The sequence below is a fragment of the Zosterops lateralis genome (genome assembly GCF_965231275.1).
Source record: "Zosterops lateralis genome assembly, chromosome: 32".
NCBI classification, from domain to species: domain Eukaryota; kingdom Metazoa; phylum Chordata; class Aves; order Passeriformes; family Zosteropidae; genus Zosterops; species Zosterops lateralis.
Window position 1 is genome coordinate 985,114 of NC_139792.1, and position 26,935 is coordinate 1,012,048.

At 47.4% G+C, this 26,935-nt stretch overlaps 3 protein-coding genes across 4 annotated transcripts in view; 2 read left to right on the forward strand and 1 right to left on the reverse strand.

The window, feature by feature from the left end:
* The window catches only part of DIP2B (disco interacting protein 2 homolog B), a 59,030-nt gene extending 55,743 nt beyond the window's left edge, over positions 1-3,287 (forward strand). Inside the window, exons 35-36 of the mRNA XM_083880980.1 lie at positions 1,009-1,130; positions 1,579-3,287. Of these exons, the coding sequence (XP_083737106.1) occupies positions 1,009-1,130; positions 1,579-1,831 (375 nt within the window). The 3' untranslated portion in view covers positions 1,832-3,287. The remainder of the gene's footprint in view (positions 1-1,008; positions 1,131-1,578) is intronic.
* A 3,481-nt stretch (positions 3,288-6,768) lies between these two features.
* On the forward strand, positions 6,769-19,688 carry ATF1 (activating transcription factor 1). Of its 2 annotated transcripts, XM_083881106.1 has the most exons (8): positions 6,769-6,825; positions 10,768-10,884; positions 12,106-12,234; positions 13,514-13,614; positions 13,914-14,044; positions 15,066-15,245; positions 15,730-15,889; positions 16,715-19,688. In XM_083881106.1, exons 2-8 carry the CDS (start codon positions 10,771-10,773, stop codon positions 16,857-16,859), a joined length of 960 nt encoding a protein of 319 aa, XP_083737232.1. In that variant the 5' UTR covers positions 6,769-6,825; positions 10,768-10,770; the 3' UTR covers positions 16,860-19,688. The 2 variants fall into 2 exon arrangements, with proteins under 2 accessions (XP_083737232.1, XP_083737233.1); XM_083881107.1 differs by lacking the exon at positions 6,769-6,825 and having other exon boundaries at positions 10,768-10,840.
* Positions 19,689-20,153: 465 nt separating this feature from the next.
* On the reverse strand, positions 20,154-26,004 carry TMPRSS12 (transmembrane serine protease 12; the record flags this gene model as incomplete). The annotated part of the gene is made up of 5 exons (XM_083880981.1): positions 20,154-20,594; positions 21,784-21,926; positions 22,902-23,173; positions 24,914-25,112; positions 25,908-26,004. The coding sequence occupies 5 exons, from the start codon at positions 26,002-26,004 to the stop codon at positions 20,349-20,351; spliced, it is 957 nt and encodes a 318-aa protein (XP_083737107.1). The 3' UTR covers positions 20,154-20,348.
* Positions 26,005-26,935: the final 931 nt, after the last annotated feature.

Here is a 26,935-nt window from a genome sequence, read left to right on the forward strand (position 1 = left end):
ACCAGAGGGACATCAAGAAGAAATCCCTCCTTAGGAAAACGAATGAATAACATAGTACAGTTACAAAAGCATCTCTCCTGTTTATGGAAAATTCCCTGGGAAAAGAATTTCAGAAAACCAAAATATCTCAGGCACGGAACCAGGGCTACACTTAACAATGATTGGTGAATAGGAACAATACTTCTTTAATCCCATTAATTAACTAAAGAAACAGCAAAACACCACCTGGAGAAAGAGTGTTTTGAGAAAGGAGAGGGTTTTTTTGCCAGGATTGTTTTGAGAAGAAACTTATTTGAGAAATTTTTCCTTGAGGAAAAAGTCAGCAGCTGCCAGCAGGCTGAAATCTCTCAGACCCAGAAATATCAGGCCCAGAGCTGGGCACAGCTCACAGGGACACAGCAGCATGCACATTCCCAGGGGAATCTCATGGTTTAATCAGGGGTTGTACCTGGGTTAATCCAGGCTGAGGATGAGCAGAGGCAGCAGCTCTGGGGTGGAGGGGTTGAGGTGCTGGACATGCCCCAGGAACCCCCCAGGCCTGGGCTGAGCCCCCAGCCCTGCTCAGGTGAGACCTCACCTGCAGAGCTGCCTCCAGGCTGGAGAAAAGGAGCTTTGGGTGATTTAATTGTGGCCTTCCAGTCCCTGAAGGAGCTGCAGGAAAGATGGAGAGAGAGCTGGAGTGCCAGGACAAGGGGAAAAGGCTTCAAACTGCCTGAGGGGAGGGTTAGAGGAGATATTGGGGAGGAATTCCTCCCTGGGAGGGTGGGGAGGTGCCAAGAGAAGCTGTGAGTGTCCCTGGATCCCTGGAAGTGTCCAAGGCCAGGTTGGACAGGGCTTGGAGCACCCTGGGACAGTGAAAAGTGTCCCTGTCCCTGGCAGGAGGTGGCACTGGATGGGCTTTTAAGTCCCTTCCAACGCAAACCATTCTGGGATCTTTTAGCTTATACAAGAGACAATTTCTTTTATCAAAATTCCATTTATTACACCTGCTCTCCTCTGTCCCCAGAGCGCCACGATGCCCTGTACGTTGTGGGAGCACTGGATGAGACTTTGGAGCTGCGGGGGCTGCGCTACCACCCCATCGACATCGAGACCTCGGTGTCCCGAACACACAGGAGCATTGCTGAATGGTAAAACAAGTCCTGAGGAGTGCAGCCATCCCAGCCCAGCTGGAATGTTGCAGTTTACGCAAAGATGGAGGGGTTTAGCTGAAAAAAAAATAGGGAAATTCATGGGGTTTTTTTTGTGTTGCCATCAGTGAGTTACATACACCCGATTTCCCATCTGCAGATGAGAAGAGGCTCAGTGTTTTCACACTTAGTTCAACACAGAAATGGTGATTTCCTTTTCTGGGGTGAAAAAGAGCCATTTCTGAGTCAGTGACAGCAGCTTTGGGTTCCTGTCTCATACAGGTAGTGCTGAGATAGGTCTGATTTTTGTCACATCAGGACCAAGCTGTGGTGGAGTTAGGTTGGAAATGTATCCCAGAGCAGGTGGGAACCTCCATCTAAGGATAAAGAGCTGAGAAACTTTGTGGCAATAACTGGTTTTTGTGTTGCTTTCCCTTTGTCATTTCAGCGCCGTGTTCACCTGGACCAACCTGCTGGTGGTGGTGGTGGAGCTGTGTGGCTGCGAGCAGGAGGCTCTGGATTTGGTTCCTCTGGTTACCAACGTGGTCCTGGAGGAACATTACTTGATTGTGGGGGTGGTGGTGGTGGTGGATCCTGGAGTCATCCCCATCAATTCCCGAGGCGAGAAGCAACGGATGCACCTCCGGGACAGTTTCCTGGCGGATCAGCTGGACCCCATTTACGTGGCCTACAACATGTGAAGGGACCACGGAGCGATGAGGGTGGTTATGGAAGTGAAGCTGGTGAAAATTACTAATACTTGATCTAAAGTTTGAAGTTGCTGCCACATTCCCTCCCTCCAGCCCTGGGGGTTTCAGTCCTGGTAGGGAGAAGGAAATGTTGGGGAGCAGCAGCAAACGTTTGTAACAGTTTACTGAACCATGAGCTTTAGAGAACTGCAGAATGGGAAAATGTGTGAGCTACGAAATCCCCAAGGCCTTTACAGTACAATAGTGTTACTTTTTCACCCGTTGTACATATTTGTATTTTTATCTAATCCCGGGTTAGGATCCTATAAAGGGGAGGGTTTATTTAGTTAAGATAATAAACTATTAAGAAAAGGGTCATCAGAGTTCTGCAGTTCCCTACTCCATGATCTCCTTTGCATCTGGAGCTATTCATACCACGGGATCACACGACTTATTGACAATTGTGCCATGACCAAATCAATAACTTACAGAATCAGAGTTACTTATTCATATAGAGATTTCTGGAATTTAAAAAAAAAGAATTTTGCCTATATTTTAAATATGTAAATATTATTATACATAATTCACTTAGATAGAAAATTAACTTGGCTAGTGAGGACAGCTGAAGGTTGATGTTTTTAAGGACAGGTCACTTTTGTGGTCCTCAGCATCCTGGCATTGGCTTTGACACAATGTGAGAGGCTCCCGCCTTCCCCAGGTTTCTGATTTCATTTTTAATCTTTATTCTGGCCACAAGTGTGCAGAACCCCTTTGGCTTTAAGGCACATCTTTCTCCAAGAGGCTGAATTCAGCATGGAATTGGGTAGAAATGGCAGAGCAAGTCCTAAAGGGAACTGAGGGACAGCCTCTGCCTCATCCTGTGCCACTCCAGGTGTGGAAAGGAGAAACGTTCCTCAGGTTGACACACAGGTGAATTCCCTGCTTGTGCCATCTGGGATTCCTTGAGTAAGAACTACTCTGAATAGGCTTCAGTGGAAACTGGGAGCAAACAAAAATGCTTTACTCAAAGCATTCCCTGAAATAATGGGAGAATTCCAGGTTTAAGTCAGATGCAATTTTTCCAGGAGGAGACAACAATTCTGGCAAACACATTGTTAAATAATGTGAAAATCGCTATCCCAGCCTTCCACACCCTGTGTCAGCTCCAACCTTAAGGAACAGGAAGAAAGAGAAGCCTTAAAGCAGCAGGTACAAGCTCTTCCTGCTGGGAAGCAATTCCACACAGGCTGGGGGAGAGCTGGTGGTTGAGCTTTGACTCACAGTTTTTTTTCTTTTTTTTTTTTTTTTTTTAATTCTTCATCTTTTAACAATTACACTTCTCTGGGTGCTAATATATGATTTTGGAAGCCTTGGGAGCTGCTACCAGATCCTGCAACAGGGTTTTTTGGGTTTTTTTGAGTCAGATGTGGTATACAGTGTAAATAAACTTTTCAAATGTTCCAGATTACCTCACGTGAAGTTTTTAGGCAGTTTTTAAAAGGTTTATGGTGTGTACTTGGAAGATCCTGTGGCAGTTACTGGAACAGAGTCCAGTGGATCCACGAGCAAACCCCAACTGTGTCCTTGGAAAGCTCCTGCTGCATCCTGGTGGTTCCTCACTGAGAACAGGAGCTTTAAAACTCAGATAAGAAGTTTCAAATGATATTTTTGAAAAAAAAAAAAAAAAAATACTTGGTTGGGGGAGTAGGAACTGGAAGTTTTGTGGCAGGTCTGGACTTAAGGTTCTTTGCAAACGCTTTGGGTTTCAGGGGCACATTTTGGAACCTTGTGTTTTCCACAGTATCAGCCAACACTGCAGAATATGCACAAAACCTTTAATATATTTAGTTTTAACAAATTGAACACAAAGTGGGGACGGTAGCAGGTCAAACTGTGACTAAAACAGTTGGACCTGCAGCTTATTTTGGGTGTAAAGTGCACAAAGGATGTTGTCCCCTTTCAGCCAGAAAATTCCTGTTATTCCATGTTCTTTGTCACCATTTTTTGTGTTTCCTGCACAGCCCAAGCAGCTTCACTCCAGTGTGACCTTTCCAGGGAAAACTGGTGGTCTTGAACCTTTTTCTTTCCTCAAAGCTTTAGATAAATTGTTTCAACAAACACTTTTTTTTTGTCCATTGAAGTAGATTTCAAGTCCAATTCCAGCATTGTCTTTTATTTTCATCCGTGATTTCTCACAAATAAAACAATGTGTGTGTGAATTCCATCAAATGTGGCAGATGGAATTCCTGAAATGGCATTTTTAAATGTGACTGGATTGATCTTTTTTATTTCTTTCCCCCTTTTTTTTTTTTTTTTTTTTTGTTTTTGGTTTGGATAGGTACTGGTAGCTTCCTGTGGCTTGAGGTTTTTTTTATCTTGCAAAGTTTCCTGTGTGCTCCAAATCTTCCCAGCACATTCCATTTCTTTGTGCTGGAAGAACTGCAGGATACAGCCCTGCCCATGGAATGAGAGGAAAATGTTCCAGGGACAAGGAGAAGCTGCTCACTTTGGTTTCCCTGAATTCCCTGAGTGCTTTGCCCATGTTTTGGCACAGTGCTGGAGGAGGAGGAAGGATGGAATCCCCAAATTCCACCCCCAGCTCTGCTCAGGATTTACCCTGAGCCTTCCTCTGTAGCTGGGGATGATCTTTTCCATATTTTTTGGGAAGCAAAGCAAGATCCTTCACTCCAGACATTGGCAGGTGGGCAGGGCTGGGTGCTTTTCCCAAAGAAAAAGCTTCTCCTCCCCAAGTGTGACTCTGCTGGGGTTGCACAGGGCACATTATTTCCTTCTCCTGCCCCTCAGGTTCCAACTTAACTGCAGTGAAACTGAAAAAATGGGAATTCTTTCCCACTGGACTCAAGTATTGTGTGTGTCTCTCACTGTTTCTGAATCTTCTCTGAGCAAATGCTGTGGGAACAGGGCAGTTTTGTCCCATTTTTTGTTAGAATTTGCACTTCATTTCTGGTGTAAATCAAGTCAGCTGTGTCCTACTAACTTGTCCTAAAATAAGGTTATAAAAACCAGATCAATTTTAGCCCTAGATGCATTTTTTTTTCTTTTGCTTTTATTTCTGTCAACCTCTTTCCCATTGTCCAATCCAGACTCCGGCATTCTGTAATTATGTATAAAGGTTTTATTTATTTAAAATTAGATTAGTTACATTTTTAAATTTAACACCTGGCTGGACAGTGTCCCATTAACGCATTGATTGTGTTTCCTTTGTCTTGTGTTAATAAATATTGATGCCTGGTTGCTTGTTTAGTCCTTCCAACGCTGTTTCCATGAAGCAATTTTATTTTTAAGGAGGAAAAAGTGGGTTAAAATTGATCCTGGGCAGAGGGAGAACTTGTAAGTATCTTGTATTTTAAGTTGTATGGAGAAGTGTTGGAGCTTTGAGGATGTGAAGGAGCTGGGCTGGGCATTCTTTGTACCTGTAGCTTTGGGAATTGTGAGTTTTTGGGGATAGGAACAGGGAGTGGAGCTGAGGAAGGGGCTGGGGAACTCCTGAGGGAGCTGAGAAAGGGGCTCAGCCTGGAGAAAAGGGGGATTAGGAGGGACATTGTGGTTCTGCACAACTCCCTGACAAGGAGGGGACAGCCAGGGGTTCGGGATTTCGGGATTTCTCCCAGGGAACAGGGACAGGAGGAGAGGGAACAGCCTCAGGCTGTGCCAGGGGAGGCTCAGGATGGACATCAGCAGGAATTTCCTCATGGAAAGGGTGTCTGGGTCACAATTTCTCATGTTTGGGTCAAAATCTCCCTTGGAAAGAGGCCAAGGGCACTTGGGCTGGACCAGCCATGGTGTGGCACAGGACCAGGGCAGGGACTGACCCCTGTGCTGGACATTGTTGAGGCTCCTCCAGTTCTGGACCCTCACTGCAAGTGAAATATGGACGGGCTGGAGCTGGAAATGGAGCTGGGAAGGGGCTGGAGCACCAGGAGAAGGGTCTGGAGAACTCCTGAGGGAGCTGGAGAGGCTCAGCCTGGAGAAAAGGAGGCTCAGGGGGACCCTTGTGGCTCTGCACAAATCCCTGACAGGAGGGGACAGCCAGGGACAGGCTCTGCTCCCAGGGAACAGGGACAGGACAAGAGGAAACAGCCTCAGGCTGGGCCAGGGGAGGTTCAGGTTGGACATCGGGAGGATTTTTGTCATGGAAAGTGTGGTCAGGGCTTGGAGCTGCCCAGGGAGGTTTGGATCCCCATCCCTGGAGGTGTCCAGGGAAGGATGGATGTGGCACTGAGAGCTCTGGGCTGGGGACAAGGTTGTGCTCGATGCTCTTGAAGGGATTTTTCAACCTCAGGAATTCTGTGATCCCGTGAAAATCACGGCCAAGGTTCCTATTCCTACAGGTGCTTGGCTGCACTTTGTGCTTTACAGGGAATACTAAATTTCCTGTGATCCACTGATGGCTGAGGAACTGTCCCATGAATTGGGCCACGGACTGGATCCCAAAAGCCTTACTGTGATCCTAAAATCTGCCGTGGAATAATCCGCAGAGGGGCCAAACCCCTTACCTGCTTCTTTAAACCCCCTCAGTCCCCGCCGTGAGGAATCGCTGCCACAATCCTGGCCCGTCCCAGCTCCGGCCGGTTCCACCGGGCCGCACAGCGCTTTGCTTACGGCTGGGCTCGCTGTTCCCCGAACATCGTGAATATCGTGATTATCGTGATTTTCCCGGCTGCGATAACGATCGCGGCTTGGCTCCCGCGCCCCTCCCAGCGGCGGCGGCGCTGTTTCCGCGCCGAGCCCGAGAGCGGCGCTCTGCCCTGTCCTCTCTGTGGTGCGGCCGGGCGGGGCCGGCTCCAGGCGGCCGCTCTAGCCCGGCGCCCGCGCGCTCCGCGCCGCTGGGGCTCTATGGCGGGGGCCCCTGGGCGCGCACTCTATGGTCGCGGCCCGCCCCCCCCGCCGGCGCCGCTTCCCTGAGGCGGGACCGGGCCGGGACCGGGGCCGGGACCCGGCGGCGGCTCCGGCGCTCCCCACGCGCGGCCCTGCGGGGCTCTGAGGTAAGGGCGGGTTGGGGAGGCCGCCCCGTCCCCCTCGGCCCGCCCGCTGCTTCTTTTCCACCCCCCTCCCCCGTCCGCCCCCGCGGGCCGTGAAGGGACGGGCACAGGCCGCGGCCTCGGCCGCTGCGGAAACCGCGGGCAGTTCTCACCGCAGCCGGGCCCGAGGCGCTGCCCTGCGGCCTGGAGCTGCTCCGGGCCTGGGAATGGGGGGAAAAAGGAGACACGGGGGTGACGGGGCCTTCCCCGGTCCCGCCTCCCCACAGGAATGGGGGGGAAAACCTTTTAGGGGTGGCGAGAAGCGCCCCGGGTTCTGCTCCCCTCGGGAGTCTGAGGGCGATGAGGGACCGACCCCGCGGCTCCAGCCCCTCCGAGCCCTGCCCGGTGACAAACTCATCTTTATCGCTAACTAATAAACCGCCCTTCATGGGCGTCGTTACCTGTCCTCTTATGAATTTTGCCCCAGACTTGTACCTGAGCCTTGCCTTCCAGTGCTCACTGAGGCTCGGGTGGATCCAGGGCGGCGGGATATAAATGATATCTGGGCTATTTTTCTCTCCACAACCATCAGATCCCTGATGCCGGTAGAATATTGACATTTTTAGGCTGCAGGGTTTTATTTCTGAAGCTCCCGTCAGGCTGGTGCTGGGCAGGGAGGGAGTGGGAGAAATCCCATGAGGAAAGTGCTCCTGGAGTTTTAAGGAATAACTTTGTGGAATGGAATCTGGAGCAGTGACTGGGCACGTTGATTCGAGATTTTGCTCTCTTGGCACATCTGGTGGGATGTGCTGCTCTTTGCTCTTGTCTTTTACTGGGAAAAAAATGGAGTTTTTGTGAGTTTTCTGGCTGAGCAAATTTTCTCCAAGTGTTTTAATGGCAGAATTAGGTAAATAATATTTTCACTGCTGAAAGCAGCTGATTTTTAGGACTCCAAATTCCCCCAGATTACTTAAGTATCATTAAAGAAAATGTTTTGAAATTCCTTTGTACCATTTGTAAATGTCACAATTTGACTCCTGTTACTATTTGAGAATAAAATTCAAATATTCGTTGATTTCTGACATTATAAAAAATATGTTGGTCCTTTTGTCAGTGCTCTGTGACAGCAAAAATTCTTCCTTCACCCCAAAGAGAACACCTGCTTTCAGATAAATAAATTAAATTCATCTGTTAGAGCAGTTTTACCCAGGGTGGGGTGACTGTGCTCAGCTATTAATCCTTTTTGGTGCTTCTTGTCAGAGCTTGAGACCTGCAGGTTGAGGTTTTTCATTAGAACTTCTCTCTTCAGACAGGGCAGATGCCAATCTCTGTCTCACAGCCAGCCATTCCAGGGGAAAATTCTGATTTTCCAGCTAAAAAAAGTTAAAGGCATGAGAGTCTTGTGTGGCCCCAGAGGCTGTGAAGGTGCAGGATGAATTTCTGCCTCATTGCAATCCTTGCTAAAACCTTTTTATTGATTGCTGTCATATGAATAATTAAATATCCCAGAGCAAGCAGAGATGAACTAAACTGAAAACTTACATTTCTAATGGGAAATACTTCATCTTTTATTCCTGTAAGCAGAACTTCACACCAGTGAGAGAAAGGTCAGCCAAACCCTCTGTGCTTTCTCCCTGGGGTGCTTCTTTGGGGTGGTTTTATTGGTTTCACTGGTTCTTGCAGGCTGTTTTGAATCTTTCACAGGACAGTAAAGTAGAGAAATGAACAGCAGACAGCGAGGAGGGCAGGCTGTGGTTTAGCACTACAGAAATGAATGGAGGTTTCTGTAGCACTGGAAATTTATTGTCATTTTTGCTGCTGTCTGGATTTCAGTTTGAGGGCTCCTGGTTACCTGGGACACTTTGCAGGGTGCAAAATGTAGATTTTTTTTTTTCCTTTATAAAAGCTAAAAGTGTGTTTGAGGACAAACAAAGTTGTGTCCACTGCAGGTTTGTCATTAATTCTGTTCATAATCTTGAAGTGGTTGATGTTTGCAGGCACGAGGATGTCGGGAAGCTGCATCATTGGCTGGGGGAGGTTTGGGCTGTGCTGTAAAGGACACACAGAGCCACGGATTTGTTTTGGCTGGGAGGGACCTTAAAGAACATCTCATTCCAATCCCCTGCTGTGGGCAGGGACACCTTCCACTGTCCCAGGTTGTCCCCAAGTCCCATCCAGCCTGACCATGGACACTTCCAGGGATCCAGGGGCAGCCACAGCTTTTCTGGGCACCCTGTGCCAGCACCTCCCCACCTTCACAGAGAGGAATTCCTTCCCTGTATCCCATCCCTCTGGCAGTGGGGAGCCATTGCCCCTTTCCTTATCACTCCAGGCCCTTGTAAATGGTCTCTCTCCATCTTCCCTGCAGCTCCTTCAGGTACTGGAAAGGCACAGTGAGGTTACCCTGGAGATTCCCTTTTCCAGGCTGAACAATCCCAATTCTCCCACCTTTTCCTCACAGCAGAGCTGCTCCATCAATCCTTATCTCTTGTATCACCCAGCCAGCAGTTTTCTCCCTGCTTTAATGACTTTTTCTGGGGAATCCTGCCCTCAGAGCAGCGAGGGTGCAGGAGGGAAAGGCACAATGAGGTTACCCTGAAGATTCCCTTTTCCAGGCTGAACAATCCCAATTCTCCCACCTTTTCCTCACAGCAGAGCTGCTCTATCAGTCCTTATCTCTTTTATCACCCAGCCAGCAGTTTTCTCCCTGCTTTAATGACTTTTTTGGGGGAATCCTGCCCTCAGAGCAGGGAGGATGCGGGAGCAGGACTCTGCTCTTGGTTGACTCTTCCCCCCAGGAGCATTCACTGGGCTGCGTGCTGTGGTACGGCTCAGCAGGGAAAAATCAATGACTCACATTTCCACAGAAAGAAATGTAATTTCCAGTCTCATAGCAACTGTCCTTTCAACACTTTCAAACCTTCTGTGACAAAATGTTTAACACTCACCCATCAGCTTTTAATGCTCCAGGCTGGTCCACCCACTCACCCCAGCTGAAACCTGCATTTGTGCATCCCTGAATCCCCCAGAATCACAGGGGGGATGCTGGCAAGACGTTGAACAGTTAAATATAAAATCTTAGACATGAGAGAAGTGTTGCTGACTGCATTACATCAAGACAAGAGTGAGTCTTAAAATTCAAAAGTGTGTTCTCTTCACTTTGATTTGAGTCCCTGGTTTGTTTTTATACACCTTCAGATAGTTTTAAAATAGGTTTGGCTGGTGGCTTGGCCAAAATATTTTTGGAAATTATCTTACTTAGAGAAAGAGATACTTCAGTATAAAGAATCTTGATTTTCTTCCTGGATCTTCCTTCAAGCTGAAAGAGGGCAGGGTTGTATAGAGATGGTTGGAGAGAGATGGTATATTAGGAATTGGATATTAATGGGATTATTATAGGATGGTGAGGCCCTGGCACAGATTTCCCAGAGAAGCTGGAGCTGCCCCATCCCTGGAAATCCAAGACCAGGTTGGACAAGGCTTGGAGCAACCTGGCACAGTGAAAGGTGTCCATGCCCATGGCAGGGCTGACACTGGATGGTCTTTAAGGTCCCTCTCAACCCAAACCAATCCATGATTCCACAATTCTGTGTGTCCTTCACAGCACAGACCAAACCTGTTCTATTCCTGACTGGACTCCTGCTGTTCCCAGGCCTCAGGAGGTGAGTCCAGGTGTGGGGCTTCACCTGCCCAAACCCACAGGGATGAGCAGGGCAAGGTCCCCACCGTGTCCCTCCCCACTGTCCTCTTGAGGAGGCACAGAAGGACTCAGGGTGTTGATGGGAAGTGACAAAAATCCAGGTTGTGCCTTAATAACTGTGACACTGGAGGGCAAAGAGCTCATTCAACGTGTCCAAGTGAGACCAGAACCATCAGGCACTGAGGGTATAAAAAACACTGGTGGAACTGGGCACCTGTCTGCTGTCCCCATTCATTACTAACTGGATTTTACTGCTTTTCTCGTAGCTGATGATGGAAGAGGTGCACAAAGGTGGCAGCAGCAGCAGCTCTGTTACGTCCCAGCCCTCAGCTGTACAAGGTACAACCCTCCAGGCAGCTCAGCTCTCTCATATTGCTCAACAGGTAAAGCCTGGGCTGGATCTCAGCAAACATTTCAGGGAGTTTGGAGCCAGGTTTTTTTTTATGTGCTACAAACTATAGATCCGTTCTTAGAAGCACTCAGAGAAGAAAAAAAAAGCAGAAAGAGACTAAGAAAGATGTGTTTGTTTGATGGTGGATGACATAAAATTAATTTAAATGTGTTTTAAAGGTAATTTTTTGTGTTTGTTCAATGCAGAAGTGCAGCCCAGATTTGGGGTTAGTCGACCACAGGAGCTGCTCAGGAATAAAATGAGAGTCTGGTTTCATTTTTTCTTTAGAAAAAGCATTTCCAGCTCCTTTTGTAGTAGCAGCAATCCTGGGTACTCAGCACCATGGAAACACTTGGATTTTAGCCCAACATGAACATATTTAATAAACCGTATGAACTTGAAAATTTGAGATTCTTCTCTAAGGTAACATCCCTGTCAGAGCTTTAACCTGAATCTCTTAGAAATGGTGATAGAGTAAATCCTTCCAGGAGGGTTTTCCTGGGAAAAAAACAAAGTTTTGCAGCTCATCCACTGTTTATCCTGTGGAGACAGTTGGGATTTTGATGCAAAATTTAGATATAGGAGAGGAGAGAATATCAGCAGTTGTCCTGGGGTTTGTTTCCAGGCTGGTTTCCTGATCTGTTTTTATATAAAGTTCTGATTGTCCCTTAATATTGAGAGTTACAATACAAAAGTAGCATTAAATGGAAATTCAGCTGTGTGTATTTTAATGATCTCTTCATCTTCTCATGTATTTCAGATTAATAAAAGCAGTGAAGAAACTTCATGACAAAAGTGGTTACTTACAATCTACATGTATAACTTGAATTATTTTTGGTTTGTCAACATATGGAAATGTGAACAATATAAATTGAATTAAAGTGCAAAGACTCAGGTTCAAAATCAAAACTACAAACCCTCTACGAAGTTGAAGCATTGTCATATTTTTAATACATTACATAATATCACATATTTGATTCTGTGACATAATACCACATTTGATTTTTCTCCAACCAAAGGAAATAAGGTTTTCAGCCTTTTTCATATGCAAATAATGTCTTTAAAAATGTGCATCTTTAAAGGTACTTTTGTGACTTAATTAGAATTAAAATAAGCTGCTAATGCGGGTCCTCCAGCAGTTTTTCCTACATGTGTTGCACTTCCTGAGTCCTGTGGCACAAAGGTTTCACTGATGGTTTTTGGTCTGTTGTAGATGTCTCTCAGAGGTTCTGCTCCCCTCACAGTGGTTCAGCTTCCTGGAGAGCAAGTCCAGGTCCAGGGAGTCATTCAGACAGCCCAGTCCTCCTCTGTGATCCACTCCCCTCAGGTGCAAACCGTGCAGGTAACTCCAGAATGGCTTTAAATACCCCAGATCTGCAGTTCTGTAAGTGAGAAGATGTGAAAAGATGCACAGGGGCTTCTCTGAGCTTTGTGCCCTGCTGTAAGAGACACTGAGCAATCCAAGGACAGTCCTGTGGGATCCCTCGTTTGGGCTTGAAATTCTTCCTCGTTGGGAAAGTCACCTTTGGAGTCAAAATGAAACCATTTGATGTCACCTCCCTTTATTAAAAAATCCAATCCACAGCTCTGTAGTTGGTGCCTTGGCAGTCAGGTGGGGTCTGACACCCAAAGGAGGGGAGTGGGGAATAATAGAATAATTCAGTAGTGGATTAAAATGAGTGGGAAAGATGGAGCTTTGTGAAGGGAAATGAGCTGCTGGTCATGCTGTAACTCCCTTTCTGTGGTATCCAAACTTCTGCTTGTGTCTCTTACTCACTTGCCCTGTGATTTTTGTAAGAGTCCCTTGCAGGAGGTACCCAGGGAGCTGCAGTGAGTCTGTCCCTGCTCCACTCGGTCCCTGCTGCAGAGCCCCTGGAGACCTGGAGTTCCACTGGGAAACCACTGCCCTGGCAGCCAGGCGAGGGAGGAGCTGCCCTAAAACCCAGGAATTTGTCCCTGATCCTTGTCCCACTCTCCTCTCCTCATACCACACTAAATTGATAAGCCACGAGAAGCAAACCTGGCAGGGATTGTCACCTGTCACTGCTGTAACATCAGAGCAGGGAGAGGACATGTGTCACTGCTGGAAGCAATCCAGCATCTGCATTGGCTGGTTGTTGGTGTCTCTGTTAAATCTCTTTCCTTTTCCTTCCCCCTGATTGCACAGTCTCCACTGACTAGATTCATTCCTTTTCTGTAATTTATGAACATTGTGGCCTTGTTGGGGGAAAAAAAAAAAAAAAGTACAACACGAGCAGTTTTTTGGTTTTTTTTTCCTGCTCTGTCTCTGCACTTCAGTGAGAGGCTTTTCCCAGAGCTCTGTGCATTCCTCTGCACTCTATTACTGGCACATGGATAAGAACAAATAAATGTTTTGTTCACTAATAAGGAGCATCAGAGACAAAATTACACTTTGAGCTGGATGAACACACAATAGAATAAAGAAAATTGTAGATAATACTTTGCATATCTATTTCCTGATACACTGCTGCCTTAAATATTCATTGGACTTTTACATTCTCACCAACAAACCCCACTGCTCCTCTTCTAGATAAAAGATTCCAGGTGCTTTCTGTGTTAGTCCTGGACATCACTGGTGTTCCTGTTCCCTTTCTCACCAGGTATCTTCCTTGTCTGAGAGTGAGGATTCTCAGGACTCCTCAGACAGCATTGGCTCCTCACAGAAGGCTCGAGGCATCTTGGCTCGTCGTCCATCCTACCGGTACGGCTGTCAGACACTCGGTGTTTTTATTTCAAACCAAAACAACAGCCTCTTCCCGTGGTTTTCAGTCTTCTGCTGCCCTTCAGGTTGTTTCCTTTCCCTTCAGTGAATCTGTTCAGGCACTGAACATTCTGAGCCATCATTGCTGTGAGGAAACTTTGACTCCACTAACTGGAGATCGGCCTCAGCAGGATTTTTGTATGGGGCAAGATGTTCACCAGCTGCAATTTTTACTCTGTTGTATCATTTTACTGAAGTGAGGAGCACAGTCAAATGTCAGACTTCTTTTTTTTCCACAGAAAAATTTTGAAAGATCTTTCTTCTGAAGACACACGGGATAGAAAAGGAGATGAGGAAAGTCCTGGGGTCTCCACTGTCACCTCCGTGTCTGTTCCCACTCCCATCTACCAGACAAGCACTGGACAGTACAGTACGTTACCCAAAACATCCTCACAGTTTTTCTTCAGCTTGCCTCAAAATACAGATTTCGTTAAATATTTGAGTGAGATGAAGGACAAAAGTTGTTTATTACCTAGTAGTCAGTAAAGTTAGTACATAGAAGAAAGTGGTCTCTACAGACTTCAGATAAACTCAAACGCTTTGTAATTTTAATTTTGGCACTTTAAGACATTTAAGGGTGTTTGGAGCACACAGCAGTGGTCTTTGCTGGATTTAACCTGACACATCAGTGAAGACACCTGTGTGTGTGTATATATATATATTAAAAAAAAAAAAAAAAAAAAAAAAAAGGCCACACTAAAAGACTTCTGTGGTACCAGAAAGGTACAAAAAAATTAGGATTTGTTCCTTTGATGTTCCCACTTGATGTTTGTGGTGCTTCACACCTGCTCCTCTCCATGCTGTGAGGGCTTTTGGGATGAAAGAAGGAAAAAGCAGGATTCTTATGAAGCAATTTTAATTGGTTTTTATTCCTGAGCAGCTCCTTACAGAGCCAGCACAGGGCTCAGCTCCAGAATTCCATTCTGCTGCCTGTGTCCTGGGTAGTTCTGTTTTCTTTAACCCAAGGAGGAGTTTAAGTTATTTATTAATTTACTGATTCTGATTACAGGTGAGAAAATAACCAGTTAATAACTGGAGTTGTAACATTCATCTGCTTTACAAGGCAGATCAAGACCTCAAATACATCAGTATCTCAATATTATATTACTTTGGTATTTAAATACAAGACTCAGAGAGTGTGAGGCTGTGGCAGAGGGTGCCCAGAGGAGCTGTGGGTGTCCCTGGATCCCTGGAAGTGTCCAAGGCCAGGTTTGACAGAGCTTGGAGCACCTGGGACAGTGGGAGGTGTCCCTGCCATGGCAGGGGTGGGACAGGATGAGCTGTAAACTCCCTCCCAACCCAACTCAACCCATTGTAGCCTACTGTGATTTAGCTATATATTTTATACTGTCCAGCTCCAAATCCTCTTGTCCACTTGCCTTCCCTGACAGTTGCCATCGCAGCCAACGGGCTCCAGCTGGCGGGGCCGGGGGCGGACGGGGTGCAGGGGCTGCAGACACTGACCATGGCCAACGCCGGCGCCTCCCAGCCCGGCACCACCATCCTGCAGTACGCCCAGACCTCGGATGGGCAGCAGATCCTGGTGCCCAGCAACCAGGTGGTGGTGCAGAGTGAGTATTACCCCCTTGGGGGGGACGTGGTTACACCCTTGTTGTGTTGAGTTGTCACCTGTAGGAGAATTTTTTAGAGATTTATATTTGGAGTGAGGTTTGAACTACCACAGCCTGGGTCTCACTTTGAGGCCTGTGAAGCCTGTGGTGCAGTTAGAAATTAGATGTTAAGGTGTTAATGAGGGATACTGCATTTTCTAGACATTAATAGGTATAGTTATTAGTGTGAACACTTTAGCCACCTTAAGGAAAAGTAAAACAATGTTTGTTTGCATTTTTCCCTGTGCTGTGTGCCAATGAGAATGTAACTGCAATTGTAAACTATATAGAAGTGTATATAACCTGCCATTTTAGACAAAATAAATGGAGAACATAGCATTAGCTACGTTGGCTGGATCTGCGTTTGCTCCCATCCAACTTCCCATTTATTTTAAAGCTCCTCTCACTTTAGTCACCTGTTAACTGTGCCCCTTGGTGTCCCCAGCTGCCTCTGGGGACATGCAGACGTACCAGATCCGCACCACACCCACCACCTCCTCCCTGCCCCAGACCGTGGTGATGACGTCCCCCGTCAGTCTGACCTCGCAGAGCAGCAAAACAGATGATCCACAGCTGAAAAGAGAGATCAGGCTGATGAAGAACAGGTATGTGAGTGCACTCACCTGCTGAGGTTGGAAAAGACTTTTGGGATTGCAAAGTCCAACCTGTGACAGAGCTCTGAGTGCCACGTCCAGTCCAGCACTGAGTGACACCTCCAGGGATGGGGACTCCACCTCCACTCTGGGCAGCCCCAAGCCCTGACCAACCTTTCCATGAAAAAAAACCCTCCTGATGTCCAACCTGAACCTCCCCTGGCCCAGCCTGAGGCTGTTTCCTCTTGTCCTGTCCCTGTTCCCTGGGAGCAGAGCCTGTCCCTGGCTGTCCCCTCCTGTCAGGGATTTGTGCAGAGCCACAAGGGTCCCCCTGAGCCTCCTTTTCTCCAGGCTGAGCCCCTTCCCAGCTCCCTCAGGAGTTCTCCAGACCCTTCTCCTGGTGCTCCAGCCCCTTCCCAGCTCCATTTCCAGCTCCAGCCCGTCCATATTTCACTTGCAGTGAGGGTCCAGAACTGGAGGAGCCTCAACAATGTCCAGCACAGGGGTCAGTCCCTGCCCTGGTCCTGTGCCACACCATGGCTGGTCCAGCCCAAGTGCCCTTGGCCTCTTTCCAAGGGACATTTTGACCCAAACATGAGAAATTGTGACCCAGACATGCTCCCTTGAGTCTCCCAGTGTGGAGAAACCAAAACTGGGTTTCCCCTGCAGATTGACTGCCATGTGTGCATTACCAGATCCTGCTGAATTTCCTGCTCTCCTCAGGCAGTGTTGGCTTGATTTTGTTCCTCACTGCAGTTCTCTCACATTGATCAGTATTGTGACATTCAGAAAATAGATCTCACAGCTAAAATTAAGAATTCTGCTTCTCTGTTGCAGAGAAGCTGCCCGGGAATGCCGTAGGAAGAAGAAGGAATACGTGAAATGTTTGGAAAATCGAGTGGCAGTCCTGGAAAATCAGAACAAAACTTTAATTGAAGAGCTAAAAACTTTGAAAGATCTTTACTGTCATAAAAGTGTGTAAGAAAAGAAGGTAAAAACCTTTGGGGACTGGTAAAATATCAGAGGAGAATTTTTTTTTTTTATACTGAATTTTTTAAACTAGATGAAAGGTCAAAAATGAAACTTTTCTACCTAGATTTCACAGCTCAAAGACTCTATAGATTTTCTTTACAACATGTTGGTGACGAAATACAAACAGGAAACAAGAAAACCTCACCAAAATTCCTGCTGGCACAACTGGAAACTGATAAATTCAAGATTGCAGCTACAGCAGAAGGACAGTCTCGTGTGGCAAGGCAGGTGATGGGAGTTTCTTTGAAAATTCCTATGAATACCTCTAATAAGGGAGGCAAAATTTGGTTACAAAGAAAACATGGATGGAACAGAATCCTTGCCATAGCTGACATTATTAGTAACGTTTATAACCAGTGTATGTTTTGATTTCTTACTCTTTTTCAAGCCTTTTTCCTTCAGTTATTTGTCTGTAAATATTTTTATTTTAACCTGTAAGTTGGTATTTACAGGTGCCGATGATAAAAAAAAAAAAAAAAGCTGATACTTTGCTCGAGGTATAAATTATGTTTTTACTCTTTCTCAGATGACAATTTAAAAAGTTGGGATGATTTTTTTTTTTCCATGTTTGCTGTGTTTAGCAGATTGGGGAAGGATCTGCAGAAGGGCAGCAAGAGGCCTGGTCCTGGAAATGTCTGAGGCACAGAAAATTGTGTTGATTTTCTTAGAGAATTCAACACATCAGTGATTCTAAAGCACATTGTGAGGGACAAGGACAAAAGCTCTGAAGAATTTCTGAGATTAAAGTTCCGAAAGTTTTTAATTTCACAAGAGTTTGTTCTTAGTTCTGGGCATGAGAAACATCAATCATTGAAAATTAAATTGTGTACTGATCATATCTACAATTAAACACTCAGTGCTTGTCCTGGCTGGGGATTCTCCTGGGCTTTGGAACATGAAACCAAATAGAAGAAAAATTATGTAGTAAAAAATGGAAGATCTATACCAAAGGGTTATGAGGTTCTAATCTCTGGTTTATTGCTGGAAAGAAGTGCAAAATTACAATTTCCAGCCTAATTTTGTAAGGTAGGAGCTATTTTGCAAAGTAATGGTGTCTTTGTAAGCAAATATTATATTGCAAACAGGGAGATGGTTGGTATATTTTGTAGCTAAATTGTGATCTTTACAAAAAACCTGAAATTGAGTTTCTATACGTATTTTGACAGTTTATATCTTTCATTTTAGTAACCAAATGAAATATTTTGTGAACCAGATTTTCAAGGATATATTTTTATGGATAGTACAAAGTCAAATGAGATCCTCTTTGGTGTAGGAGATACTTGAATTAATTTTGTATGTCTGTAGGCAACTTGCAGAAAAAAACGGATCCTAAAGAGTATTGAGGGAGGGAAAAAAAGAGAAAAAAAAAAAAAAAAAAAAAAAAAAAGGAATTAGGGCTTTTATCTCTCCAGAGTTGACAATATCTGCACATTAGATCTCATTGTGTCAGAGAGTTCCAGTTTGTACAATTTTCATTTGTTTCAGGTAAAAATCCAAAAGTTTGACACGATCAGGACTCCTTTACCTGGGGAATCTCCATCCTTGGAGCTCCCCAGAGCTGTCTGGCTTTTGTGGGCCTGGTGGGCAGGACACGGTCGTGATGAGCACACACAGTCCTGTGGTCTTGGGCAGGTGCTGTAGGTGACTGCAGTGCTTCTTGCATGAATAATAAACCGTTTCCATAGCTGGGATTGAATCCTGCTTCCAGTTCTGTCAGTGGGAATTACACATGGACTGTGCTGGGGCTCCGTGTGTGTCGTGCCAGGTCAGATCTGGATGGAATTCCAAGCTCTGCTCCCTCCCTGGGTGTGTAATGCTCATCCCATGGTCAGTCAGTGGTTTTGATTTTACTCCTTTGGGAATTTAATGGACTTGTGGCAAGCAGAGCTCTTTGCCATGAGGAATCTGCATTCCACAATCTCCTGGTTAGTGGGTTAGAAAAGGATTTTTTATTTTTTTTCCCTGAAGTTTCCTAAATCTCTGATTGTTGTGGGCACGAGTCCCAATGCATTTCCTTTAGGCCAGGCTGGAGTGTCACTCCTGGTTGCCATCATGTCAGAAAAAAAAAGCTTTGTGCCACATCAGAAATAAGGTTGGGAAAGTCCTAAACTGAGGGAGCTGCTCCTGCAGAGGTGTCGCTGTTTCCTGTTTCTTTGGTGGAATTTCAGGAAAATTGAACAGCCTGGGATGTGCCTGGAACATGCACCTCAGAGAACTGGACCTTTCCTCAGCTCTGTGTAAACCTGGCATGTGGGAGAGGGATTGACCTACAGTTCTGAGCTGCTTTGGGAACTCTGTGGTAGCTGATCCTCACTGTGTTCTCTTTTTTTTTTTTTCTTTTTTTTTTTTTTCCTTTTGTAATATGGAACAATAATAAACAAAAACTATCAAGTGTTAAGACTGTAAAAACCTGGTGGCCAGTTCTTCTTGTATCCAGCAAGGGAAGCACCTGTCCTGCCAGACACACCAGGAGTCAATTTTTATACTCTTAAAATAGTGTGTTGGAAAGAACAGCTGATTTTTCATCATGGGAATATTAAACAGTAACACAAGTTCGCTCTTTAAGCACTGGTCATGAAGTTCTTAGTTTGGATTTACTTTAAAATCTCGATTTTAAAGAGTAAAATCTCATTCCTGAGGGTAAGAGATGAAGCAGCTGATGCTCTTCTGCTGGTTGGTTCCAAACAGTCCGTGCTTTCCATGAATTGTAAATATTTGTTGAAACAATTAATGGTTGCAAATTTTGATCTTGGTAAATAAAGTCGCTAAAATATTATAATTCTGATGGTCGCTATTTATTTTTAATGAAGTTAAGAGCTGCAGTGGTGGTGACCAGGTGTGAATACCTGTGTGGGATGGGGTCTTATGACAGCCAGAATAAATAATGTCAATTTTAGTGGATGAAATGGCACTTGTATACACCTACCAGTGCTAAAAATCATGATTTCAGAAGTTTTTTACCTTCCTGGAGGGTTTTTTTACCTTCTTAGTTTTCAATGAGCTGAGCCACAGTTAAGGTTCGGTTAATTAAATAGTTAATTAGAACCTTAGTGTGCTCTGCTGGTTTTTACCCAGCAGGGGGAGCATCAGCCATCCCCAAACCCCGGTGGCATCACTGAGTGTATTTAACCTTCTGATGGCTGGAAAAGCACAGAAATAAGGCGAGAAGAAAATCTTTCCAGTTGATAACATTTCTATATTCAATTTTCCTTATTAGTGCCGAGGCTCTTACTGTTTCCTCTCCTGTCAGTGTGGATACCAGAGGCAGGAAACAAAAAAATACAATGGCAAACATGACTCCTTAAAAAGTAAGTGCACATCCTTTGGCTCTTGGATTTATTGTGAGTCAGGAGGGAGCTGGTTTTTTTTTTCCCTCCAAGCTTTTTCCCAGGCAGGACAGACCTCCACGAGGACGACACATGATGGTTTTGCTGCCCCTCTACAAAGCCTGTGCCAGCACTGTGTGTACCAGAGTCAGGAGGATGGTGAGTGTGCTGCTCACGGGGTTCCAAGTCTTGTTAGTCAACAGAAGTTTGGTTTTTATCCAGTTTCTGTACTGGGACAGGCGCACGTAGATCCCGGGTTTTTTGGGGCGGCCGCAGCCCACCCCAAAGCTGGCGATGCCAATGAGGTAGAACTTGTCAGTGTCAGGGTGGTAACACACCAAGGGGCCCCCGCTGTCACCCTACAAATGAACACCACAAAAACCAGGAGCATGTCAGGGTTTCCTTCCAGGAAACAATTCGGGCAGTAATCAAGCTATTATTTTTTTAGATTTATTTTAAGCAGCTCTCTGGTTAACCGGACAGTCACAATGACAGTAAAACGTGGGCAGTAGCACGTGGAGAACTCAAGGTGAATCTGGTGTTGCTGAAAGACACAAAATCAGCATCCCTGAGGGTGGAAAGGCCCTTCCAAGACCATCAAGTCCAACCTCTGCCTGATGCCCATCTTGTCACCCAGAGCAGAGTGCTTAGTGTCACATCCAGTTGTTCCTTGGTCACCTCCAGGGATGGGACTCCAAACCTCCCTGACCACCCTTTCCATGGAGAAAATTCCTCCTGATTCTGGTCAAGACACTGCCCTGACCAGAATCCCAGGCCTGCACTGCTTCAGTATCTTTTAACTCAGGTTCTGTTGTTTTCTCTCTGCATCTTTTAATGTCTAAACCTAAACCTTCACTCCTCACTTAACTGGGGAATTTGTCCACACGATGTGGAAGCTCCAAGAGACACAGTAAGGAAAAGACATCCTGAGTCTTGGCTGTGTCACCTGCTCAGGGAAAACTGCTGAGAGAAGCAGGAAGTGTATCAGACAAAGCACTTAGGAATACATTATGGGGTTTAATTAGAAATGTCTCCATGTCCCAGATGGTGCTGCAGCTTTTGCCAGTGCTTTGGACCTGAGAACTGGCTCTTCCGAGAAGGAGGTGGTGATTGCTCAGAATTTAAACTCAAATCATGCCACGTCTCTGAGCCACTTCCTAAAACCCTATCTCTGAACCACATCCCTGAGCCTTACTGTGTCCAGTGCTGCTCTCCAGCATAAGAACAGGTGAGATATGTATGTGTGCTTCACACACACTGCATGGTAGTGTCCAAACTTTTGTCTTATATATCATTTACTGACACATAAATATGCTGCATTCTTTACCCATCCTCTTTGTTCACCTATCCCTGTCCTCTTTCCAACACTACCAAATTCTTTGTGTACGTTTTTGCTTTGCAATCACCGTCCCACCCTTTTACCGATAACTTCAACGTGTTATCCAGTTACTACTTTCTGCTGCTTTAATTAATCATGCTACAAATCACTGCTGAGCCTCTGGCTTGGGAGTTCCACCGAGGCAGGTGGGGCAGCAGCTCCCTTCTCACCTGGCAGGTGTCGGTGCCTCCGGCCCAGGCGCCGGCACAGAGCGCTTTGCTGTTCATGAGCCCCGCGTACCCCTGGGAGCTGTTGCACAGGCTGGAAGGGAGGATTCCCACATGGGCTTGTTTTAGCACAGGTGAGGTTTTACCTTGAATGGAGACAGAATTTAGAAAGGTGAAATAATGCTGGGGTGTTTGTAGGTGTTTTACTGTGGGGTGGCGGTTTTTGTTTTGTTTGTTTTGCCAGCTTAGGTGTGTTCCTGGATATGTTTAGACATGGATATGACACAGACTCTGCCTGTTCTCAGTAGATTGGAAGTGGAGTGGGTTAAAGGTTTGAAGGCTTGGGTTTGATGTAGATTTTGCAATTCTTCAGAAGAATCATCAATGATAATAACACCTGCCTTGCTCAAAATGTAAGAGGTGACTTAGCAAACATGTTCATACAACCCCAGCTGGCCCCCAAACACCCACACATGGCAACTGGCATTGAATTTGTGCCCAGTGGGAGTAAAGAAAGAATTGGAGGGGAACCCCTCAGTTCTCAACATGTGGCATCAGAATTGTTGCTTTTCAATAAAAATAGCTGTTTCCAGCAGCCCACATTGACCTGCACCATGAATCTGAAATTGGCTGAGTTTATTTTCCTTTTTTTCATGTCATACTTGGAAGAAAGGCTGGGAAATGTATTCCTGTAGTTACAGCTGCTTGTGAAGGAAAACCCCTGAAAGCAGATCCTCACTGCAGAGTTAAATGATGTTGTGTGAGGAGACTATAACCAGTTAGAATCATGGGAGGAACCTTAAAGATCATCCAGTTCCAACCCCCTGCCATGGGCAGGGACACCTTCCACTATCCCAGGTTACTCCAAGTCGTGTCCAACCTGACCTTGGGCACTTCCAATGATGGAACAGCCACAGCTGCACTGACCAATCTGTGCCACCCTCACAGGAAGAAATTTCTTACCAATATCTAATCTGAACCTGCTCTCTTTCAGTTTGGCACCATTCCCCCTTGAAATATCAGGAAAATCAAAGCGAATTTATAAATCTGGGGAGCTGGAGTGGGTGTTACCCCTCGGTGTGTGGCTGAGGATGTGCCCAGCAGGGACCAGAGCCCGTTACCCTTCTCAGCAGTGCGTCCCCAGCCGCTGATGTAGCAGTCAGAGCTGTTCTCCAGGGGCTGCAGCAGGGCAGCCGGGGGCAGGCACATGGGCTGGATGTAGAGGCTGTAGCGCACGGCCGACTTCAGCTCGAACACGGCCACGTCGTTCTCAAAGGTTTCCCTCCTGAACTGCGAGTGCACCATGATCCTCCTGATCCTCCTCCTTGCCGTGTGTGGGCTGTGCTTGTGGAGGTTGTGCACGCCCAGGACGGCTCGCCAGGAACATGGATCCCTACGAGAGAATTCACTGGTTTTAGATTGGTTTAGCTTGGTTTGTTTTCATGGAGTTCAGGAATGGGTTGGATTAGAGACACCTTAAAGCTCATCTCATCCCTCTCATCCCACCCCTGCCATGGATAGGGACACATTCCACCATCCCAGGGTGCTCCAAACCCTGTCCAACCTGGCCTTGGACACCTCCAGGGATCCAGGGGCACCCACAGCTTCTCTGGGAATGTCCATGCTGGTGTGTCCCTGTGAGCTGTGCCCAGGTACAACCCTTAGTTAAACCATACAAAATTCCCATGGGAATGTCACTGCCCAGGTCCCTGCAAGCTGTACCCAGTTAAAATCCTTGATTAAACCATGAGATTCCCCTGGGAATGTCCATGCTGCTGTGTCCCTGTGAGCTGTGCCCAGCTCTGGGCCTGATATTTCTGGGTCTGAGAGATTTCAGCCTGCTGGCAGCTGCTGACTTTTTCCTCGAGGAAAAATTTCTCAAGAAAGTTTCTTTTCAGTACAATCTTGGCAAACAACTCTCCTTTCTCAAAACAATCTTTCTCCAGGTGGTGTTTTGCTGTTTCTCTAATTTAACCAACAGGATTAGAGAGGTCTCGTGCCTATTCACCAATCATGTCAAGTCTGTATCAGAACACCCTATAAAAAGTAGTAAGAGTTAGACAACAAAAGCCTTTTTTCTATGCTCTTTGCCTTCTGAAATATTTGGAATCTTTAATCTTTCTTTCCTGTCCTACAGCAACAGGCCCAGAAGTGGACACAGCTCTGGGGTGGCCTCACAGTGCCCAGCACAGGGGGACAGTCTCTTCTCTGCTCCTTTGGCCACCCTGTGCCACGACCCAGGTGTCACAGTAGGACATGAAATAAAGATGTTTGACTCCAGTCAGAAGGCAGTAGAAATCAGAAGGTTTTATTTACAATTCATTCAGCCCTTTTATAACATTCTGAGCTAAAAGTCACATTATTGGTCCATAGGACTGACACCTCTCCCGTTGGCTGAGTAACAGGAACAGCAAACAACACCTGTTGATATAGGAAAGGAATATTGTTTACACAGGGTTGTTTTGGGGAAAAAGGAAAACTGTTGAAAAAGTTTCTCTTGGGAAGAGCTCAGCAATTCTCAGGCTCAGAAAATATCAACCCCACACCCAGGGTACCCTTGACCTCCTTCCCCCCACCCAGAGGGTTCAGCTGTGGTGCCTAAAGGTCAACCCCAGAACTGGTCAGCCACAACTCAGGGTGCCCTTTGGCCTCATTCCCCCCACCCTGGGGGTTCAGCTGTGGTGCCCAGGGGTCAACCCCAGTAGTGGTCAGTTCTGGTATTGGTCAGCCACAACACAGGGTGCTCTTGGCCTCCTTCTCCCTACCCAGAGTGTTCAGCCATGGTGCCCAGGGGTCAATCCCAGCCCTGTTACTGGTCAGCCACAATCCAGGGTGGCCTTTGGCCTCATTCCCCCGACTCAGGGGGTTTAGCTGTGGTGCCCAGGGGTCAACCCCAGTAGTGGTCAGTTCTGGTATTGGTCAGCCACAACCCAGGGTGGCCTTGATGTCCTTCCTGTTACCCAGGGGGTTCAGCTGTGGTGCCCAGGGGTCAAGCCCAGTACTGGTCAGCCACAACTCAGGGTGCCCTTGACCTCCTTCCTGTTACCCAGGGGGTTCAGCCATGGCGCCCAGGGGTCAACCCCAGCACTGGTCAGCCCCGGCAGTGGTCAGCCCTGGCACGGTCAGTACGTACGTCCTGCCATCCACGCAGTGGCCGGCGGTGAGCACGGCTCTCCGGCTCAGCAGCACACCTCCGCACAGGTGCACGAAGCGCACGCCTCCCCGCAGCACCTGCAGGCTCACCACCCACGGCCACGCGCCCTCGGGGGCCTCGTGGCCCCCCACGATCCAGGAGGCCACGCTCCGGCCCAGGGGCAGCTGCTGCTGACACTCTGCAAAACACAGCGGGGCTCCTTAGAGCTAAACTCAGCTTTTGGGTTTATCAGTTGGTCTTTTTTTATTCTGTTGTCTCAGGGGTTTTCGTTTTGTTGAGTGTTTTGGGGGTTTTGGTGGGTCTTTTTTGTTGCTGCTCATGGTGGGTTTTTGGGGTTTAAGTTGGTTTGGGTTTGGATCTTTGAATCTACAGCATCACCACAGCACAATAAAGACGTGGATCTGTTGGAGATGAATCCATTGAGTTGTTTAGAAGGAGGGAGCAGATCTGCTGTGAGGAAAAGCTGGGAGAATTTGGATTGTTCACCCTTAAGAAAAAAAGCTTCCAGTTCACTTAACTGTGGCCTTCCAGTGAATGAAGGAGCTGGAGGAAAGATGGAGAGAGACCATCTAAATGGGTTTGGAGTTTATCAGGACAACAATGGCTTTAAACTGCCTGAGGGAAGGGTTAGAGGGGATATTGGGAAGGAATTCCCCTCTGTGAGGGTGGGGAGGTGCCCAGAGCAGCTGTGGCTGCCCCTGGATCCCTGGAAGTGTCCAAGGCCAGGCTGGACAGGACTTGGGACAACCTGGGACAGTGGAAAGTGTCCCTGTCCATGGACAAGATGGGCTGTAAAGTTCCTTCTCCCCGTCCCACCCAAAACCACTCCACAGATCTCCACATCTGCGGTTAACCTGCTGCCGCTTCACCAATTCCACCAGCTCTCTCTGTGTGTAAACGCGAGGTTATTCCACCCTACACCCGCTCTCCCCGACCCCTTCCACCCCAGCTGGGTCCCGTTGGGTCCCGGTACCGTCCACAGGGTCTTTGGGGGCCGCCCCGGCGGGCAGGAGCCCCGCGAGCAGCAGCAGCAGCAGCGGCGGGGGCAGCGCGGGCCGCGCCCGCTGCATCGCCGGCGAGGGGCCCAAGATGGCGGCGGGCCCTGAGGGGAGCCCCGGCGGGAAACGGCCGGCGCCGCGCCCGGGGCCGTTGGGCGGGAGCGCGGGCGGGCGGATCAATGGAGGGAGGGAGGGATGGATGGATGGATGGATGGATGGATGGATGGATGGATGGATGGATGGATGGATGGATGGATGGATGGATGGATGGATGGATGGATGGATGGATGGATGGATGGATGGATGGAGGGATGGATGGATGGATGGAGGCGGTGAGGGGCGGGAGGCCTTCAGTGACTCTGTGAGGCAGCTCTCAGCCGGGTAAAGGGGCCAGGGGTTGGTTCTCAGCTGAATAAAGGGTCAGAGGGCTCGGCTTCACCTGGGTTGAGGGTCAAGGGTCTCACCCTCACCTGGGTGGAGGGTCAGGGCCCTGAACTTCACCTGAACAAAGGGTCAGGGGGCTCAGCTTCACTTGGGTTGAGATTCAAGGGTCTCACCTTCACCTGGGCCAAGGATCAGGGGTCTCAACCTCACCTGGGCCAAGGGTCAAGGGTCTCGCCTTCACCTGGGCAGAGGGTCAGGGGGCTCAGCTTCACCTGGGCAGAGGTTATGGGGTCCCACCTTCACCTGAGCAGAGGTTCAAGGGTCTCACCTTCACCTGGGCCAAGGGTCAGGGGTCTCACCCTCACCTGGGTAGAGGGTCAGAGGGCTCAGCTTCACCTGAACCAAGGGTTATGGAGCTCACCCTCACCTGGGCAGAGGTCCAGGGGTCTCACCCTCATCTGGCCCATGGATCAGGTTTGGGGTTCAGGTTCCATCAGGTGGAGTGTGTGGAGGGGCAGCAGGTCCAGTGACTTGCCAGCTGGGGATCACCTGGAGGAACTCTGTCTCAGAGCTAACCAGGTACATACAGCAATCCCCTTCCATTAATACATTTATTTTC

What these genes read in the sequence shown, in the direction of transcription:
- ATF1 (XM_083881106.1), top strand. Translation starts at nt 10,771, where the DNA reads ATGATGGAAGAGGTGCACAAAGGTGGCAGCAGCAGCAGCTCTGTTACG. An exon ending in TCTCTCATATTGCTCAACAG is followed by an intron (nt 10,885 to 12,105) that starts GTAAAGCCTGGG and finishes GGTCTGTTGTAG; the next exon opens with ATGTCTCTCAGAGGTTCTGC. An exon ending in GCTCGTCGTCCATCCTACCG is followed by an intron (nt 13,615 to 13,913) that starts GTACGGCTGTCA and finishes TTTTTTCCACAG; the next exon opens with AAAAATTTTGAAAGATCTTT.